The sequence below is a fragment of the Ornithorhynchus anatinus genome, chromosome 13 (genome assembly GCF_004115215.2).
Source record: "Ornithorhynchus anatinus isolate Pmale09 chromosome 13, mOrnAna1.pri.v4, whole genome shotgun sequence".
NCBI lineage: Eukaryota > Metazoa > Chordata > Mammalia > Monotremata > Ornithorhynchidae > Ornithorhynchus > Ornithorhynchus anatinus.
Genome location: NC_041740.1, coordinates 29,694,408 through 29,714,450, shown reverse-complemented (window position 1 = coordinate 29,714,450; position 20,043 = coordinate 29,694,408). Strand labels below are relative to the sequence as shown.

The following is a 20,043-nucleotide window of genomic DNA, read 5'->3' as shown; positions in this document are numbered from 1 at the left end:
CAATTAGCTCCTTCCTTAGAAAAATACTGGATGAACTTCATCTGTTTTGGTACAAATCACTGTAGTGTTATTTTTTCTGTATGATTCATGTTTATTTTTAGGATTTGGAAAGTCTCCTGATTGTTTTAAATTGTGACAACGCTTTCCCATTATGTGTAGTGGATATTCAGGAGGTTTCAGGGATTTCAGTATTATTTTCTCACTCTTTTCTTTTCATTTTTATGTCCCAAACCCTCCATGTGAGCTTCTCCATGGGAGATAGACCTTAAGTACATTGACTGTGAAGTAGCTCCAGTCCAAATGGATCCGTAGACCACCCAGAAGGTCCTTGACTTGGGGTTAATAATGTCACAGTGATTTAAATTATTGGTTCTACATAAGAACTACACTGCGTGTTCTGGATAGTATTTTTTAGTGGTTTTATGAAAATAGAGCTTTAAATGAAAAATGCTAAAGAAAGGATAGTTTTTCATCAGAAATAATGTAAAATAAATCATGCATTTCCTAGTTTCAAGGAACAAAACAATGTAAATATACAGAAAAGTGATAAATCAAAGTATTTATAGTTGCAAAGTGAAAAGGTTGTGCAAATAAATTAGTAAATATAAAAAAAAAAGATTTGGATTTGACATTTTTGTGCACATGTGTAAACACAGTTTCAAAGTGGTAATTTTCACATCCTACTTGAAAAACTGTCGCATTGTGTCAACATTAAAGGATTTATTAATGAGGGTGTTAATCCTCAATTCAAGTCAATCAAAATACATCAAAGGTTGAGTAATAATAATAATGTTGGCATTTGTTAAGCACTTACTATGGGCAGAGCACTGTTCTAAGCGCTGGGGTAGATGCAGGGCGATCAGGTTGTCCCACGTGAGGCTCACAGTCTTAATCCCCTTTTTACAGATGAGATAACTGAGGCACAGAGAAGTTAAGTGACTTGCCCACAGTCACACAGCTGACAAGTGGCAGAGCCGGGATTCGAACCCATGACCCCTGACTCCCAAGCCCGTGCTCTTTTCCACTGAGCCACACTGCTTCTAGAAGGAGGAGGAGGAGGTATTTGAACCAAAAGTGAACAAAGCAAAGGTATCTATGAATGAGAAAGTGCTCTAAGAAAAATGACCCTTAAAATTCAGTAGCTCTGTAGGAAAGGAACCTCAAAAGAACAGAGATATAATAGGAAATTTTTGCAGTCCCGATCTATTTAGTCCACATATATACATATAGACCCCTGCACATATGTTGTATTGATTGAGTTAGGAATGACAGATGAGCCTCAGTTTTAGGGCAACGAGGATGATAACTTGTGCAAAGGAATTGATTATAGTATCAGTGGCTTAAGCAAGACTCAATAATAATAATAATAATAATGATAATCTCATTTGTTTAGCACTTAATAATAATGTTGGTATTTCTTAAGCGCTTACTATGTGCCGAGCACTGTTCTAAGCGCTGGGGTAGACACAAGGGAATCAGGTTGTCCCCACATGGGGCTCACAGTCTTAATCCCCATTTTACAGATGAGGTAACTGAGGCACAGAGAAGTTAAGTGACTTGCCCACAGTCACACAGCTGACAAGTGGCAGAGCCAAGATTCGAACCCATGACCTCTGACTCCAAAGCCCCTGCTCTTTCCAGTGAGCCACGCTGCTCTTAAGTGCTAAGCACCATACTAAGCACTAGAGTAGATTCAAGAAACAGCTGGATACTGTTGGATACATGCCCTGTCTGACAGTCTTAGGGAGAGGGAATAAAGGTATTGAATCCCCATTTAACAGATGAAAAAACTGAGGTATTATGAAGTTAATTGACTTTTCCAAGGTCACACAACTGAGAAATGGTGGAGCCTGGATTGGAACTCTGGTCCTGTGACTCCCAAGCCAGTGCTCTTGCACTCTTAGCCCTGGCAGTCTTGCTCCCCACATAGTTCATCAAGTGAGCAGACTGGTGGGGGTGCAGCACAGTGCAGAGGAAGTCTTTGCCCATGTAGGTTAGTAACAGGCAGAACTGGAACTAGAACCCAGGTCTTCTGATTACCAGGGCACTGTCTTTCCTAAGATTCTCATTTTGTCATGTACATACCGAGATCATTTCTGATGTTCGCTTGTTATTGCTTGTTTTGATTTTCATCAAATCTTTATTTTTGAAAATTTTGCTCCATCTGGTAAAGGAAAATAATTCAGATTCTTTTAAACTGACTTACCCAGAGATAGAACTCCTTTCCACTTTCTACCAGAAAATAACTCAGCAACCATTTCCTTGGTCACCAAACCCAAAACCCAAATCCTACTGATTCTGCATGATCAGTCTTCCCTCTGGTTTTCTTGAGAGTTAAAACTCCTACAGACTAGCAGAATAGAGTTTGGGAGAATGGAGTTCACAGTGGGTTGCCTTTGCACGAGAAATAGCTTGTCCTAGTGGAAAGAGCCTGGGCCTGGAAGTCAGAAGGACCTGGGTTCTAATTCTGGCTCCACCACATATCTGCTGTGTGACCTTGGGCAAGTCACTTCACTGCTCTGTGCCTCAGTTATCTCATCTGTAAAATGGGGATAAAGACTGTGAGTCCTGTGTGGGACAGGGATTGCATCCGACCTGATAACCTTGTATCTATCCCAGCATTTAGAACAGTGTTTGGCACATAGTGATGAATAGTAAGCGCCTAAAAAATACCATTATTATCATTATTATTATTATTTGTTCATAAGCACAATTTGTATTTTGACTAGACAATTCCAAGGGGTTAATGAACCCAAGTATCAGCAAGTTTTACCTGCTACTCTATCTTCTTTTGAATTAGCATTCTCAGGCCTCAGGTGTTTTGGAGGCAGAGCTATTCTGAAGATCTCCGTGTTGTGCAAATCCAGCAGGTTGTGAAAGACTACTGAGAAACACAGCCAGAGAGTGGACACCCGAGACACCCATCATCAGTTATGTTTCCAAAACAAGGGACACATAACCTCTTCCACCATCTTCAGACTGCCCTACTCAGCCAAAAAAGGTTGCTCTAGAAGTGTTGTTTGGACTATAAGGATGTCTTTTCAGGCCTCCCAATCCAGCATCCTGCAGAGGCAAATTAAATTTGCTGCCTCAGCTTGCTCGTCCTCATCCATCTAGGCCCTAATCTCTGTCACTTGAGGAAAAGAAATATGAGAATCCTTATGGGACTAAATAACTATATCACAGGAATACTTAGAACACCCACATCTGTGGCTACATGTGAGTGCATCAGTGATTTCCTTAATTTTCACCTTGATCTTTTTCTCAGTCTTGTTAATGAGTCTGTGCACTGTGAGTGGCAATTCACTTCATGAAAGAAAAAAATATAGCAATGTTGCCTAATGGAAATCTGATTCTAAGCCCCAACTATGAGAACTTGAGCAAGTCACTTGATTTATCTGTGCCTCAGTTTTGTCATCTGAAAAATGGGTATTAAATACTGTTCTCCTTCCTCCTTTAGACTGTGACGCTCATGAGGGCAGAATACCATCTGTTTTGATGATACTCTATCAAGCCTAGTGCTTAGCACAATTCTTGAGACATTAACTCTAAACAAATAGTATGGTTATTATTATCGTCATTATCATTATTATTATTTTGAAAGCTTGGAAATGGTAATGATGAGTTTGTGCTGCTGGATTTTAATGTTATGAAGTAGCATCTATGCCTGCCATGTCTAAAGAAAAGTATTCAACAATAGCCCATGGACAGTTGCGATGCAATGGTTTGGACCATGATTATAAAAGGTAGTGGGAGCACACAGCTGTCATTCATACAACCAGATTTCCAAAAGAAACACCACAGTCTATTATTTGGTTAATGTGACTGTACAATCAGTGTAAGGAATTGTTCTAGAAGTAGTGAATCATGAATTAAATGAAAATTCCCACCTCAGTGCAAAAAGAATATGCACAATACCTAGTTATTTACCCACAGGATGATGAGAATGCTTAACAGAGACACAATGATCCCTGCAGACTATCAAGAAACTTACCAAAATCCAGAATTTTTTGTTGGGTTATTTTATTAAAAATTTAGCCTTCCTTTTTTTTACTATCCCCATCTCGTGAACATTATAAATCAATTTGGATCCTTCATATCTTGTAGTTTATTCTTTGTATTGAGACATTATGAGTGACAGAGATAAACTAATGGAGAGAGAAAAATTGATTCTTGCCTTTACTGTAGAATTGCTTTCCCTTGGTGAACAAGTTATTTAGCATCTCTTTGCACCACTAAAATAAAAAAATAAACATTTCCTCAATTTGCAATATTTCCTTGGCAAGTATTGTTTTTGGGTAGAAACAAGTAGTAGAAGAGTTTCAGAGGAATTTAAAAATAAATTTAAAAATTATAATCATTGGTCACTTACTCTACCTCTTTCAAGTGTACAGTAACATTGGTTAAGTGTGAGAAGTCATAGAAGCATTTGGTCTCCTGGCGTGGGAGTGAGTCAACAGCAAATTTTATAATCTACATTTATTTTTGAGGCCTCTTTGAGGTCTTCAGAGATCACAAGATTGTAATGGAACAATGGTTCTAATTGCATCTTTCTCTCTAAAATAAGCCTCAAAGCTCCAGGCTGGTGGGACACAATTGTTATCACTGATGTGTAAACAGAATGATGAGCCTTCCTATTAACTTCACTGTGGGACCTCCACTTTTCTTTCAAGTAACTGCCAAATTATTTGAGATCTGGGTGTTTTTCTTCATCAGTTAAATAAGGTGCTCCAGAACAAAGTTTGTGACTATGGAGGGATAATTTGATAATTGATAAGTGTAGTATTTGTGGTATTTGAGGCAGAAAATATGTGGGCTACTGCCACCTTTGACAACTCAATCAATCAGTGTTATTTACTGAGCAGTTAGTGTGTTCAGAGTGACTTGGGTGAGGACAGTAGAGTTGGTAAACATGATTCCTGTCCGCAAGTATTTTACAGTCTAGTAAGAGAGATAGGCATCAAAATATATTACAGATGAGGGAAGCAACACTGTTGAAGGATCTGTACAAAAGTGCTGTGAAAGGATAGGGGTGGGTATCAAAGTGCTTAAAGAATTTGGGCCTTAGTGGATAGGTAAACCAGAAGGTAGGGAAACTACAGTGAGGAGATGAGGAGTTGTTATTCTTTTTTTAATGACATTTTTTTAAGTGCTGACTACGTGCCAGGCTCTGTATTAATCACTGGGGTGGATACAAGGTAAATAAGTTGGATACAGCCCGAGTCCCACATGGGGCTCAGTCTTAATTCCCATTTTACAGATGAGTTAACTGAGGACTGGAGAAATTAAGTGACTCGCGCAAGGTCACATAGCAGACATGTGGTGGAGCCAGGATTAGAAATAACCCACATCCTCTGACTTCCAGACCTGTACTCTTGCCATTAGGCCATGCTGCTTCTCAGTGGTTAGTCAGGGAAGGCTTCCTAAAGGATACATTATTTTGTAGAGCCTTAAAGATCAGGAGAGTGGTGGCTGGTGTATATAAATCAATCAATCAGTGGTATTGTACTGAGCACTTACTGTGCTCAAGTGCTTGAGAGACCATTATAACAGAGTTGGTAATAATAATTATGGTATCTGTTAAGAGCTTACTATGTCCCAAGCACTGTTCTAAGTGCTGGGGTGGATACAAGGTAATCAGGTTGTCCGATGTGGGGCTCACAGTTTTAATTCCTATTTTACAGATGAGGTAACTGAGGCACAGAGAAGTTAAGTGGCTTTCCTAAGGTCACACAGCATTTAAGTGGCAGATCCAGGATTAGTATCCATGTCCTCTGACTCCCAAGCCCATGCTCTTTCCACTAAGTCACGCTGCTTCCCCTTCCAACATTGTAGACATGTTCCCTGCCCACAATGACCTTACAATCTACAGAGGAAGACAGACACTAGTAAAATTAAATAAATTATTTATTTAAGTACTATGGGGCTATGGGGTGGAGTGATTAAGAGTGGAAATACAAGTGCAAGGGTGATGTAAAAAGGAGCAGAAGTAAAGGAAATGAGGGCTTAGTCAGGAAAGGCCTCTTGAAGGAGATGAAATTTTAGTAGGCTTTGTAGGTGGTGTGAGTGATGGTCTTTCTGATATGAAGGGGGAGAGAGTGCCAAGCCAGAAGCAGCTTGTGGGTGGGTGCTCAATACAATAATGCCATTGATTGATTGATTGATATCCACCAGCCACCACTCTCCTGATCTTTAAGGCTCTACAAAATAATGCATCCTTTAGAAAACCTTCCCTGACCAACTACTGAGAAGCAGCATGGCCTAATGGCAAGAGTACAGGCCTGGAAGTCAGAGGACGTGGGCTATTTCCAGTCCTGGCTCCACCACATGTTTGCTATGTGACCTTGGGCGAGTCACTTAATTTCTCCGGTCCTCAGTTAACTCATCTGTAAAATGGGAATTAAGACTGAGCCCCATGTGGGAGATGGACTGTATTCAATGTATTTACCTTATATCCTTGTATACTCATTCATTCATTCAATAGTATTTATTGAGCGCTTACTATGTGCAGAGCACTATACTAAGCGCTTGGGATGAACAAGTTGGCAACAGATAGAGACAGTCCCTGCCGTTTGACGGGCTTACAGTCTAATCGGGGGAGACGGACAGACAAGAACAATGGCACTAAACAGCGTCAAGGGGAAGAACATCTCATAAAAACAATGGCAACTAAATAGAATCAAGGCGATGTACAATTCATTAACAAAATAAATAGGGTAACGAAAATATATACAGTTGAGCGGACGGGTACAGTGCTGTGGGGATGGGAAGGGAGAGGTGGAGGAGCAGAGGGAAAAGGGGAAAATGAGGCTTTAGCTGCGGAGAGGTAAAGGGGGGATGGCAGAGGGAGTAGAGGGGGAAGAGGAGCTCAGTCTGGGAAGGCCTCTTGGAGGAGGTGATTTTTAAGTAAGGTTTTGAAGAGGGAAAGAGAATCAGTTTGGCGGAGGTGAGGAGGGAGGGCGTTCCAGGACCGCGGGAGGACGTGACCCAGGGGTCGACGGCGGGATAGGCGAGACCGAGGGACGGCGAGGAGGTGGGCGGCAGAGGAGCGGAGCGTGCGGGGTGGGCGGTAGAAAGAGAGAAGGGAGGAGAGGTAGGAAGGGGCAAGGTGATGGAGAGCCTTGAAGCCTAGAGTGAGGAGTTTTTGTTTGGAGCGGAGGTCGATAGGCAACCACTGGAGTTGTTTAAGAAGGGGAGTGACATGCCCAGATCGTTTCTGCAGGAAGATGAGCCAGGCAGCGGAGTGAAGAATAGACCGGAGCGGGGCGAGAGAGGAGGAAGGGAGGTCAGAGAGAAGGCTGACACAGTAGTCTAGCCGGGATATAACGAGAGCCCGTAATAGTAAGGTAGCCGTTTGGGTGGAGAGGAAAGGGCGGATCTTGGCGATATTGTAGAGGTGAAACCGGCAGGTCTTGGTAACGGATAGGATGTGTGGGGTGAACGAGAGGGACGAGTCAAGGATGACACCGAGATTGCGGGCCTGCGGGACGGGAAGGATGGTCGTGCCACCCACGGTGATGGAGAAGTCTGGGAGCGGACCGGGCTTGGGAGGGAAGATGAGGAGCTCAGTCTTGCTCATGTTGAGTTTTAGGTGGCGGGCCGACATCCAGGTGGAGACGTCCCGGAGGCAGGAGGAGATGCGAGCCTGAAGGGAGGGAGAGAGGACGGGGCGGAGATGTAGATCTGCGTGTCATCTGCGTAGAGATGGTAGTCAAAGCCGTGAGAGCGGATGAGTTCACCGAGGGAGTGAGTGTAAATGGAGAACAGAAGAGGGCCAAGAACTGACCCTTGAGGAACTCCAACAGTTAAAGGATGGGAGGGGGAGGAGGCTCCAGCGTAGGAGACCGAGAATGATCGGCCAGAGAGGTAAGAGGAGAACCAGGAGAGGACAGAGTCCGTGAAGCCAAGGTGAGATAAGGTATGAAGGAGGAGGGGATGGTCGACAGTGTCAAAGGCAGCAGAGAGGTCAAGGAGGATCAGAATGGAGTAGGAGCCATTGGATTTGGCAAGAAGGAGGTCATGGGTGACCTTAGAGAGAGCAGTCTCGGTAGAGTGGAGGGGACGGAAGCCAGATTGGAGGGGGTCTAGGAGAGAATGGGAGTTAAGGAATTCTAGGCATCGATTGTAGACGACTCGTTCTAAGATTTTGGAAAGGAAGGGTAGTAGGGAGATAGGACGATAACTGGAGGGGGAAGTGGGGTCAAGAGCGGGTTTTTTTAGGATGGGGGAGACGTGGGCATGTTTGAAGGCAGAGGGGAAGGAGCCATTGGAGATTGAGTGGTTAAAAATAGAAGTTAAGGAAGGGAGGAGGGCAGGGGCGATGGTTTTAAGAAGGTGAGAGGGAATGGGGTCCGAGGCGCAGGTGGAGGGGGTGGCACTTGCGAGGAGGGAGGAGATCTCCTCTGAGGATACTGCAGGGAAGGATGGGAAAGTAGGGGAGGGGGTTGTTGGGGGGGAGGGGAGAGGCGGAGGGGTGACTTTGGGGAGCTCAGACCTGATCGTGTTGATTTTCGTGAGGAAATAGGTGGTCAGATCATTAGGGGTGAGAGATGGGGGAGGGGGAGGAACAGGGGGCCTAAGGAGAGAGTTAAAGGTCCGGAACAATCGGCGGGGGTGACGGGCATGGGTGTCGATGAGGGAGGAGAAGAAGCTTTGCCTGGCGGAGGAGAGGGCAGAGTTAAGGCAGGAAAGGATAAATTTGAAATGTGTGAGGTCGGCTTGGTGCTTGGACTTTGGCCAGCAGCGCTCAGCAGCTCGAGCATAGGAGCGTAGGAGGCGGATGGAGGAGGTGATCCAGGGCTGTGGGTTAGTGGCACGAGAGCGGCGGAGGGAAAGGGGGGCGAGAGAGTCGAGATGAGTAGAGAGGGTGGAGTTGAGAGCGGAGACCTGATCGTCGAGAGTGGGAAGAGAGGACAGAGCGGCAAGGTGAGGCGAGATGCTATTGGAAAGACGGATGGGATCGAGAGAGCGGAGGTCTCTGTGGGGCAGTAGCGAAGATTTGCAGGGGGAGGGAGTGTGAGAGATGAGGCAGGTGAGAAGGTTATGGTCCGAGAGAGGGATTTCAGAGTTGGTGAGTGAGGAGATAGTGCAGCGGTAGGAGATGACAAGATCGAGGGTGTGACCGAGTCGGTGAGTGGGCGCGGTATGGTGGAGGAGGAGGTCGGCAGAGTCGAGGAGGGATAGCAGGCGGGCGGCAGAGGAGTCGTCGGGTACATCCGTATGGATGTTGAAGTCTCCAAGGATCAGAGTGGGCAGAGAGAAGGAGAGAAGGAAGGTGAGAAAGGGGTCAAGGTGGTTGAAGAAGTCGGAGGTGGGACCGGGAGGGCGGTAGATGACGGCGACAAGTAACTGGAGTGGGTGGTAGAGGCGAATGATATGGGCTTCGAAGGTGGGGAAGGAGAGGGATACGAGATTGAAGTATAGTGTAGGTTAGCATTAGAGGAGCAAAGTGTGTGGTTTTAGTAAAAAATCAGAGCAGTAAAATAGGACGGAGCGAGGGTATTGAGTGTTTTAAAGTAAGGTGTTTCCATTGTGGAGTTGCATAAGCAAACTCTGGAGTTTCTTGAGAAGTGGGGAGACATGAATTGAATGGTTTGGTAGAAAAATGATCCAGGCAACAGAGTGAAATATGCACTGACATGGAAGAGAGAGAAAGCAGGAGGTCAGCATGGAGGATGTTGCTAAAATCAAGGCAGGATAGGATAAATGCTTGGATTAACATGGTAGCAGTTGGATTGACTAGGAAAGAGCAACCTCGGGTAAGATATCAGATCCTGATGGTTATATTTTCAGATTATATGTATCATAAGGTAGATGTATGCTACAGTTTGCCTGTCATTTCTTTTGTAAAATGCCTTTTGGAATTGTTTTTTTTTTTTTTTGGTTTTGTTTTGTTTTGTTTTTTAGATGCTGAATTAAGCACTTATATTAACCAGAAATGAATTTGATCTCTTCCTCATTGATGCTCAGTGTATTGAACTGCTCCTCATCATATTAGTAGTGCTGATGGTTTATAGCCTTAGAAGAGTTTGCATTTCTCCACAATTTACAACCAACTCTTTTTACATTTGATTCTCATCATGGGCTTTTGGGGCATATGTTTCAAGACCTTATTTATTGAGTCAGAATTCTTGGCTAACTCCTAGATAACTGTAGAAAGTCTTTCCCATAGATCCATGCTCCTTTTTCCCTTTACTGGCCCGTTTTTCTTTCTTCGGTGGAGAAGCAGGAACTTTTTTTAAACTTCTCTTAAAGTTACAATGAAAAGCTTCAGATTCCTGACCTAAAAAAGGGTAAACAATTTTCAAATTGATTCCTGTGTGCTCTGTGTCTTTCCTCTCAGATAAACTTAATACAGTGCTAGACACTTAGTAGAGTGCTCTGCACACAGTAAATGCTCAATAAATACGATTGAAAGCATGAGCTTAAGTGAATTATGTTATCCACCTCCAAAAAGACTCAGTCCTTCAGGATATGAAAACTCACCCAAAGAAATAAATGATCAATCAAATTATTTTGCCTTTTCTTTCTAATTCATTATGCATGTGCTGGTGTGTTTCAGAGCTCTGGGATTTAAACAGGACATCAACCTTTCACAGCCCTTTCGGATACCTTGACCTTCGTGTAATGCTCCTGGATGAATATCAAGAGCGGCTATTTGTGGGAGGGAAAGACATTGTGTATTCCCTGAATTTGGATCGAGTCAGCGAAGGCTATAAAGAGGTAAAGTACTCCTCCAAGTCGTGCTCTTCACAAAGAATGATTTTTCTTAGGTTTCAGTCTTCCTTACCTCATTTACAAAGTAATATTCGGCTAAAATGATCTGATTTGTAATTAGCCATTATACATGTTTATGACCACATAGAACATTTTGTAGTCAATTTTTCTCTCCATCTTGTCCCAACTCTGGTTGCCTACCAGACTCCTGGTTGGTAAGTGAAACATTACTCTTCATTCAGAGAGAAAAACAACAAGAAGTTCCTTGTTACCACACTCCCCCATCCTGAGTCTTGCCCCCTTGATTACAATGGCCATTTTTCTAGCCCAGTTGAGTTTTATGGTGTCTGACCTGGCAATGATAGCTGAATGAACAGAGTCTGCAACATATAGCTCCATGACTTTGCCTTTAGATAAGTACCTGAAATGCTTTGCCCATTTGGCTCTATTCTCCACCAAAAGGAGGGGAAACTTAAAATCCCCTAAAGAGCTGCACACACTGGGGTTTGTTAACCGTTTGGGAATATCAGTCACCAGCTTGATACACAATCAGGAATAATAATGATAATAATTATGGTACTTGTTAAGTGCTTATTATGTGCCAAGCAATGTTCTAAGCGCTGGGATAGATACAAATTAATCAGGTTGGACACAGTCCCTGACCCATATGGGGCTCACAACTCTTAAATGCCATTTTTCAGATAAGATAACTGAGGCCCAGAGAAATTATGTGACTTGCTCAAGGTAACACAGCAGACATGTGGCAGACCCAGAATTGGAGCCCAGATCCTTCTGACTCCCAGGTCTGTGCTGTATTCATTTATTCATTCATTCAGTTGTATTCTTTGAGCACTTATTTTGTGCAAAGCACTGTACTAAGCGCTTGGGAGAGTACAACATAAGAACAAACAGACACATTCTTGTCCACAAAGAGCTCATGCTGCTTTTCTAGGAAGATTATGTACATATGAGAATATAACTAATTACCTACATATCAATCAATGAATCAGCCAATACACTATGAAATTTAGGGTATGTGTAGGAGTGACTGAAGAGATCAGTTGTTATTCTGTTTGTGAGACCACTTTAGTCAGTTGCTATATTGTCAACTGTATTGTATTGTACTCTCTCAAGTGCTTAATATAGTGCTTTCCACATAAGATCTTGATAAGTACCATTGATTATGATATTCTATTTCAATATTGAATCATACTCTCAATCCAGACATTTTTGCCCTTTCCCCATCCTGGCTGACAAGACCCTCCACTAGCATCTCTTGCACATTTCTGACTTCTGTCCCTCTTGATGAATGGGACTCAGGAGATCTGGCTACTTTCATGGTTGCATGACCACTCTCCCCATCCTCCCCTCCACTGGATCACAACTCCATGGAATCGTGCTCTAGATTGCCCCAAATGGTTCTACCCATTTTTTATTTCCAAAATGGATTGTCTATCTTGTACCTCATTGTCAAAACCTGATCTTCCCCACCCCGCCCATCAGGGCTTTTGCTATGCTTACAGAGTAATTTCCTTCTAGACTGTGGGCTCTTTCTGGGCAGGCAATATGTCTATCGTCTGTTTACTGCACAGAGAAGCAAGGTGGTTTAGTGGCAAGAGCAGGGGCTTGGGAGTCAGAAGTCATGGATTGTAATCCCAACTCCGCCACTTATCAGCTGTGTGACTTTGGGCAAGTCACTTAACTTCTCTGTGGCTCAGTTACCTCATCTGTAAAATGGGCATTAAATCTGTGAGCCCCACGTAGGACAACCTGATTACCTTGTATCTATTCCAGCGCTTAGAACATTGCTTGACACATAGTATGTGCTTAACAAATACTATAATTATTATTACTATTATATTATACTTTCCCAGGTGCTTAGTACAGTTCTCTGCACATAGTAAGTACTCAATAAATATGATTGAATGAATGAATAAATGACAAACCTTTCTTTCTTCCTGTTGACTTAAGTCAAATATCTTGCAAGCAGTCAAAATTGCTTTGGGGAGGACTGACAGTGCTCTCAAGATCAAAGATACATGATATCAAATACCTGGGAGGGGCAGTTATTTTAAGGACTAATAGTTGTTGGATTAAAGAAAGAACTGCTTTCAAAGTTCACAAAAGAATAGATTTAATTGGCCAACCAACCAATCAATGGTATTTAATGAGTGTTCACTGTGTTCAGAGCATTATCATAAGTGCTTGGTTGGACATAATATAATAGAATGACAGACATGAACCATGTCCTCAAGGAGGTTACTCTATAATGAAGGTTCTTACAATTGGTTTCAGACTCATTGATAACAAATCATTCTGAGAGACATGATGTGTCATTTAAAAGGATAGCAAGATAAACTCTAATGTACTTTTTTAGGACTTTTTCAGTGTGATGTTTGCTCCAGGGAAAATCAACTTAAATATGAAAAAATATGTATCCTGAACACCTCAATTAGTTCACAAACAGGGGAGAGGACCAAACCCCTTCCCTCCCTTCTGATTTCCAGGCCCTTGCTCTATCCACTTGGCCAAGCTGCTTCTCATACTGCTAATTATGAAGTGTTTTCTGCTCACTCCTCTGAGACCCAACCAGAAGAGATATTCATGCAGCAAATATATTTCTCTCTAACGACACTACATCTTAGGTAAAAAGGAAGTTAAAGTAGATTCATTAAGTCATTACCTTAATTTGTGAATTATTTAGGTTAGACCCTATTTCTCAGCCTTTTTCCCAAGGAGAATTTTCAGACAAGCCTCATGCCTTGACTGTGTGACTTCTGTTAATCAAACCCTTACTGTGGACCTGCCAGCCCTAAACTTCAGTGGTAAATGTTACCTGGTGAACCTTGATTTTATCATTTTCTGTTGTGATCTTTTCCTGTTTATGTTGTTAGCTTGTGAATCTTGATTTTATAATTTTCTGTTGTGATCTTTTCCTGTTTATGTTGCTACCTTGTGAACCTTGATTTTATAATTTTTTGTTGTGATCTTTTCCTGTATATGTTGGTAATTAAATCTTGGTTGCTTTGGCTATGGTCACTGAGGCCTACACAAACCTAGCAATTGCATCCTGGTGAGAGTTTACAACCTCATATCTGCTTTGGATGATGTCACCTTAGGGCTGTCAGTCATCTCAGCCTTTGCTCAGCAGAATACAGCAAAGCAGCCCCAATTTCAGTCTCTTGAGGAAAAAGTCTCATTGGAGTCTAACACAGACTCACATTGTCTTAACTGTAAAATAGAAGCAATCTATATTATTCATTCAGTGCTTACTGTTTGTAGAATGCTTGGGAGAGTGTGCTCTATCAGAGTTGGTAGATAAATTCCCTGTCATAAGCAGATCCATTTTCTATCACACAGAAGATGAGTTTAAAACTAGTTTCATTTGTTACAATGCATATGGATCAGTTGAAAACTCATAGCAGTAAGAGTATTTATTAAGCAGTTTCTAGTGTACAGAGCACTGAACTAAGCAAGGAGAGAATACACAGTTAAGTCTAACACCTACTTGAGTGTCTCCTCCTCTAGACTGCAAAATCCCTCAGAGTAGGGATTGTGTCTATCATACTCTCCCAAACACTTTGTACAGTGTTCTACACTGAATAAGCATTCATTAATTATTATTTACTGATGGACTCTTAAAAAAAAATCATTTCGTTTAAGTGGTTGGATTTTCAGGATTGCTTATAAATTCTCCAGTCTTCCTGAGGGCTTTATCTGCCAGAAAGGTGAAAATTCTTTTTCATCTTGCTTCTTTTCATTAGAAAATAATATTGGTGAATTGCAACATGAACTTTACTATAACATTCTCTTGCATGTTTGTGGATTATCCTGAGGTTCGTGGACACTTAGGAAAATCACTAAATATCAGTTTTAGAACATGCATAAACATAAATTAATCATAAGCATCTCTAAAGTTGATCAAATAATCCATGGATAATGTAATTAGAATGAGCAGATTAAGTGTACTCTTGAGTAAAGAAACAAAATATGGGATGACTGTAAAGTACATTTAGGCTTAAAAGAATTACTGAATGTTGAAGGAAATATAAACAACTCAATCATGATCATTTTCAGTCATGACGAGCTTTATTGGAAACATTGATTATCTTGTGTACATTTAAGGCCTTATCCTGCAATCTTAAAAAAAAAAAAGTTAAACAATGTTTTTGGCTTTCGTATCTTGTAAGCTTGTTAAGAAAGTTAAATACTAATGTTTTGTACCTGAAGGCAGAGGGTTTAAGTCATTTTTTGTGAGAAAGAGGGTCAGGAAAGCTCATTATTCTGGTTGCTGGGAAATTTCAGTACCAAAGTAGGTAAAAATCCCTAGCTTCTGTATCAGTAGTGTCAGCCTTAAGAGAATACGGGTTTAAAACTAGTTTTGTTTGTTGCAATTAGATCCACGTCAGTCAGGCTGGTGTTGTCCTCACTTGAAGTGATGGAGAGGGGAGGTGGTTTAATCATTACAAATTCCACCTTATTGTACTTTTTGTGACAGACACTGGGGAATTCAGAAATTTCTGTGATCTCTCTCTTTGTGTGTGCTTTTCCAGGTCTTCCTGAAAAAGGAAAGATTTCTAGAAAAGATTGAACACCCCAAGAATTTCATTTGGTATTACAAACCATCCTAAAGATGGAAATTTATCTATGAATATACATCTAGAACTAGAGACTGTCATTTATCTTATTTTGGTGTGAGTTATAATTTTTATGGCATTTATTATTATCAAAATATTCTATTATTAACAATCATAATTGTGGTACATGTTAAGTGCTTACTTTGTGCCGGTCACTGTACTAAATGCTGGGGTGAATACAGGCAAATCACGTTGAACACAAACCCTGTCCTAATTCCCATTTTACAGATGAGGAAACTAGGGCACAGAGAATTTAAGTGACTTGCCTTAGGTCAAACAGCATACAAGTGGCAGAGCTGGTAGTAGAATCCACATCCTTATGACACCCAGGTCCATGCTCTATTCACTAGGCAATGCCATTTCTCTCTTCGTACTTTATGTTTTTAATATTATTTTTAAGATTATAATTTGGTCAATTTGTAAACCTTAGCATTTAACACTCAGTTATTCTGAGTCCTGCTTTTGGTCTAATGGAAAAAGCATGGATTTGGGAGTAAGAAGACCTAGGCTCTAGTTTCAGTTCTGTCTGAAACTAACCACATAGGTGAAGGTTCTGTGCCCCTGTGGAAATATAACCGACAGGGATGAGAGACTGCAAATGACCTCATTTAGGCTACTAGTACAATAATCATTTCCTAAGCTTTGGAGGTTCTTGGTCCTGGAGTCTTTATCTGTTGAAGATTCCATTCAGTGGGGCATTTTTTTGAGATTCATAAAGATTCAACCATCACAAGATTTCTTGTGACCCTTCTTTGTAGAGTTCCTCCCTATAAGAAAATGTCAGTCAGCGAACACAACTTTTCAGTCAATCTCTCAGTAGTATTTACTGAGTGCTCACTGTGTGCAGAGCACTGTTTTAAGTGATTGGGATAGTACAATAGATTTGGTAGATTCAGTGCCTGCCCTCAAGGATTTTATAAGCTTCTGTGTACCGAGGACTTAAAATTTGCTGAGCCTCAGGCAAATGTTCTGTTGGGAGTGACATAGGAAAGGCAAGGTAATGTCTACCTGAAAATTGGGTTGAAATCAACAGCTCCAATAAGCAAATGCATTTTAGTGGATTATTCCTCTGGGGCTAAACCACCTACGTTCACCTTGAGATATTCCAGTGAATGATTGGAACCTGATGTGACCTACATTGAGTCGAGTTGGTTTTATGTTTCTCCCATTGTTTTATAGGAAAAAGTTATGTAATAATGGGAATTCAACCAAAAATGCTCTTATTCAATCTAACCAGTAAACTCTGACCTCAGCACATCTCCATATATATGACTCAATGGCATCACTTAAGCATCAGAGTCACTGAATGCAGTTTGAGGTATTTCACATAGTTCTTGTTCCTGTTGGATGATTTTTCTTATTTACATTACTCAGTGTATCTTTTACTGTAGTCTTCACTTGGAGAGTTTACACTCCAGCCACAATGACAAAATGAAATGAAAACTGAAGCTGCTATGTTTACACCAGGCAAAAAGTCTCTTTATAATGTTTTCTTTTCTCTAATTCTGCCGGATGAGATCCTATCCTGTCTGCACTTCTCAAGTACACATTGCCTCACCATTGGAAGTCTCAGAAGAGTCAATGCCATTTATTATTGTCATCATTCATATTATTGTTATTACTGAGCCATAGTACTAATTTTCATTGGGTACCCATTTGGTTCAATGCAATGTAGTAGGTACTTGAGAAGTACAGAATGAAGAAGTGATGCATTCCTTATCCCGCAAGGAGCATATATACTCTGATGGATAAGGCAAGCATAAACATAGTTAATGCAGACAAAATAAATAATTGAAAGTTCAATTGAATAGCCGTATGTACAAGGGTGCAAAGAAGAGGTGTAAATATGTTCATAGGTTGTAGGAACAGCTAATAGGCCTGTAAAGCCTATGGATCTGGGAAATAAGCCAGGGAAGACTTGTTGGAGAAGGTACAATTTTTAGAGGGCTTCGAATGTGAGAGCAAGAGATGGATACTTTCCCCATTTTTCTATAATTTTTAAAATAAAAAAATCAGCTTGCAAATTTTTTTCAACTCCAAATGCAATGAAGAAACGTCAGTTAATGACACCCCAGGGTAATAATAGATATCAACCTGTGTCTTGAAAATGACCATTATCGAATCTGATCAACACGATTGGCATTTCCTAAGCTGGAGTAATAAACATGCCATCACAGGATGTGAGATGTTTAGAAAATGAATGAATGAATAATAATGGATACCAGACAAAGTCAAGATTTGAGTTGTAAGCACTTACATAGAGAAGAGTTTTGTCTAAGATTTCACATGGAAAATGGCAAAATTCTTATTGCTATTAATATTTTGAGGTATAACTGTCTCTTTTTACTCATTCCATGAGAAGCCAATCCATACATTTATTCAGAAAAAATACTTTTCTTTAAACTGTATTAGAGTGAAACATTTTACTCAAAATTAGTTCAACATTTAACACTGTCACAAAATATCAGAACTTAACATTTCAAAACCCATCTTGTGGCTGCATAACTCAATATTTAATATTTACAGGCATCTCCTGACAGTTTTCTGTTTAAACAAACATGATTTCCTTATTCAATGTAGCCCTCTCATCAATAGAAAGAGAACCCACATAATTTATTGGTGATTTTATTTGTATAAGGAGTGGGGAAAAAAGACATTAACAAATGAGTGTCAGATAATTAGTCAGTTGAGGAGCAACATGGTCTAGTGGACTTGAAGTCAGAACACCTGGGTTTTAATCCCAGGTCTGCCAATTGTCTGCTGTGTGACCTTGGGCAAGTCACTTAACTTCTCTGGGACTCAGATTCCTCATTTATAAAATAGAGATTAAGACCGTGAGCCACATGTGGGACATGAACTATATCCACTTTGATTAGCTTGTATTTATCCCAGCACGTAGTATAATGTCTGGCACACAGTAAGCACATCCATAAAAATTCCATTGAATTTTTTTTTTTAAATCCCTTGGTACATTCCTGAGGTTTGACACCACCACCACCATATTTGTTCCTGTCCCGTAAGGCTGCCACCTGCTTGTCATCTTTGATTACTCGCTGTCTTTTAGTCTTCACATTCAATCTATCACTCAATTCATCAAGTCCTTTTGACACACCATTTCCTAGATTTGCCTCTCCAGTACATCCAGATGGTTAGCATCTCGTTTGAAGCTCAGTGATCTACCAGCATCCAGCCTTTTCTCTCTTTTCTCTTTAGATCTTCTTCCTAAAATATTGTTTGGCAAGCATCTCTGCATTTCTCAGAAACCTCCATCAACTATTTGTTCCTTTCCACATTAATCAGAAATTCCTTGCAATACTGTCCACCATCTTTCTCATTTTACAAATCAGCTATGCTCTAACTGTATTTCTAACTCAACTCTCTCATCTCCAATTCCTGACTTAAGCAGTCTTCCTGCTTCACATCCCCCCACCCCTTCAAGCCCTCTGGATACTTCTTGAAATCCCACTTCCTCCAGAAAGCTTTAACAAATTTATTACCAGCATCCCAAGTCACAGCAGCAAGATAGCCATCCTTAATACTTGCATCTATATACATCCACCCTGAACATTTATATATCAGTGGATGTCTAGCTTGATGATGTATCATTCTCTGAATATATTTATTCATTCATTAATTCATCTATCCCCTCCTCTAGACTGTGAGCTCACTGTAGGCAGGGAATGTCACTGTTTATTGTTATACTGTACTTTCCCAAGTGTTTAGTACAATGGTCTGCACACAGTAAACCCTTAATAAAAATGATTCAATGAATGAATCAATCTATTTCTCCTTTCCATAACCTTGCCACTACCAGTTAGTCTCATTTTTCCTTCTGATCTGAGTATTTGAAAATAATGTCTGCCTGTCTTCCAAAATAGTTACTGTAGTTAGGGTATTTAAATGCATACTGTGTTCCAGGGACTATATCCTGGGGTGGATCCAAGCAAATTAGGTTGGACACAGTCCATGTCCCACATGGGGCTCAAGTCTCAAACCCCATTTCACTGATGAGGTAACTGAGCCCAGAGAAGCAAAGTGACTTGCTCAAGGTCACAGAACAGACAAGTGGCAGAGCTGGAATTAGAACCTTCTGATACCCAGGCCTGAGGTTCTATCCACTGCACTATGCTGGCTTCTCTTAAAGATTGTAAGCTCCCTGAGGATAAGAATCCTGTCTTCTTCTGGTGTTACATTTATTCAATAGTTGGTATATAGCAAGTGAGCAATAAGTAACATTGGATTCATTGATGCCTGGAATTGTTTCATTTATCTTGTCTCGAAGCACTGTATTGCATTCTTGGGAGATATGAGAGTTGCTAGACACATTCTCCTCCCCCGATGAACTCAGTCTAGAGGGGACGGCAGTTCTTAATATAAATATACAAATTAAGGATAGATACAGAAGTGCTGAGTTTAAGACAGTGCTTGGAACATAGTAAATATTTAGAAAGTACCATTAATTAATGGATTAATTATGGCTAAGGGAGAGGTGAATAAGCATGCAAAGCCAAGAGCCAGGGTGTCACAAAAGGGAGTGGGAACAGGTTTAGGTGGGAAGATGAGTTAGTTCTATTTTGGCCATGTGTCGGCAAGACATCCAAGTAAAGATGTCCTGAAGTCAATAGGGAAATGCAAGCCAGCAGAGAAGGAGAGAGATCAGGGCTGGAGATATAGATTTGATAAAGTAAAT

The 20,043-nt window shown here is 41.0% G+C and overlaps 1 protein-coding gene across 2 annotated transcripts in view; it reads left to right on the top strand.

Annotated features, from left to right (window-relative positions):
• SEMA3E (semaphorin 3E) overlaps positions 1–20,043 on the top strand; it is a 190,073-nt gene that overhangs the window by 92,158 nt on the left and 77,872 nt on the right. For both annotated transcript variants that reach the window (XM_029077778.2, XM_029077777.2), the window contains exon 2: positions 10,562–10,722. In XM_029077778.2, coding sequence (XP_028933611.1) covers positions 10,562–10,722 — 161 coding nt within the window. The remainder of the gene's footprint in view (positions 1–10,561; positions 10,723–20,043) is intronic.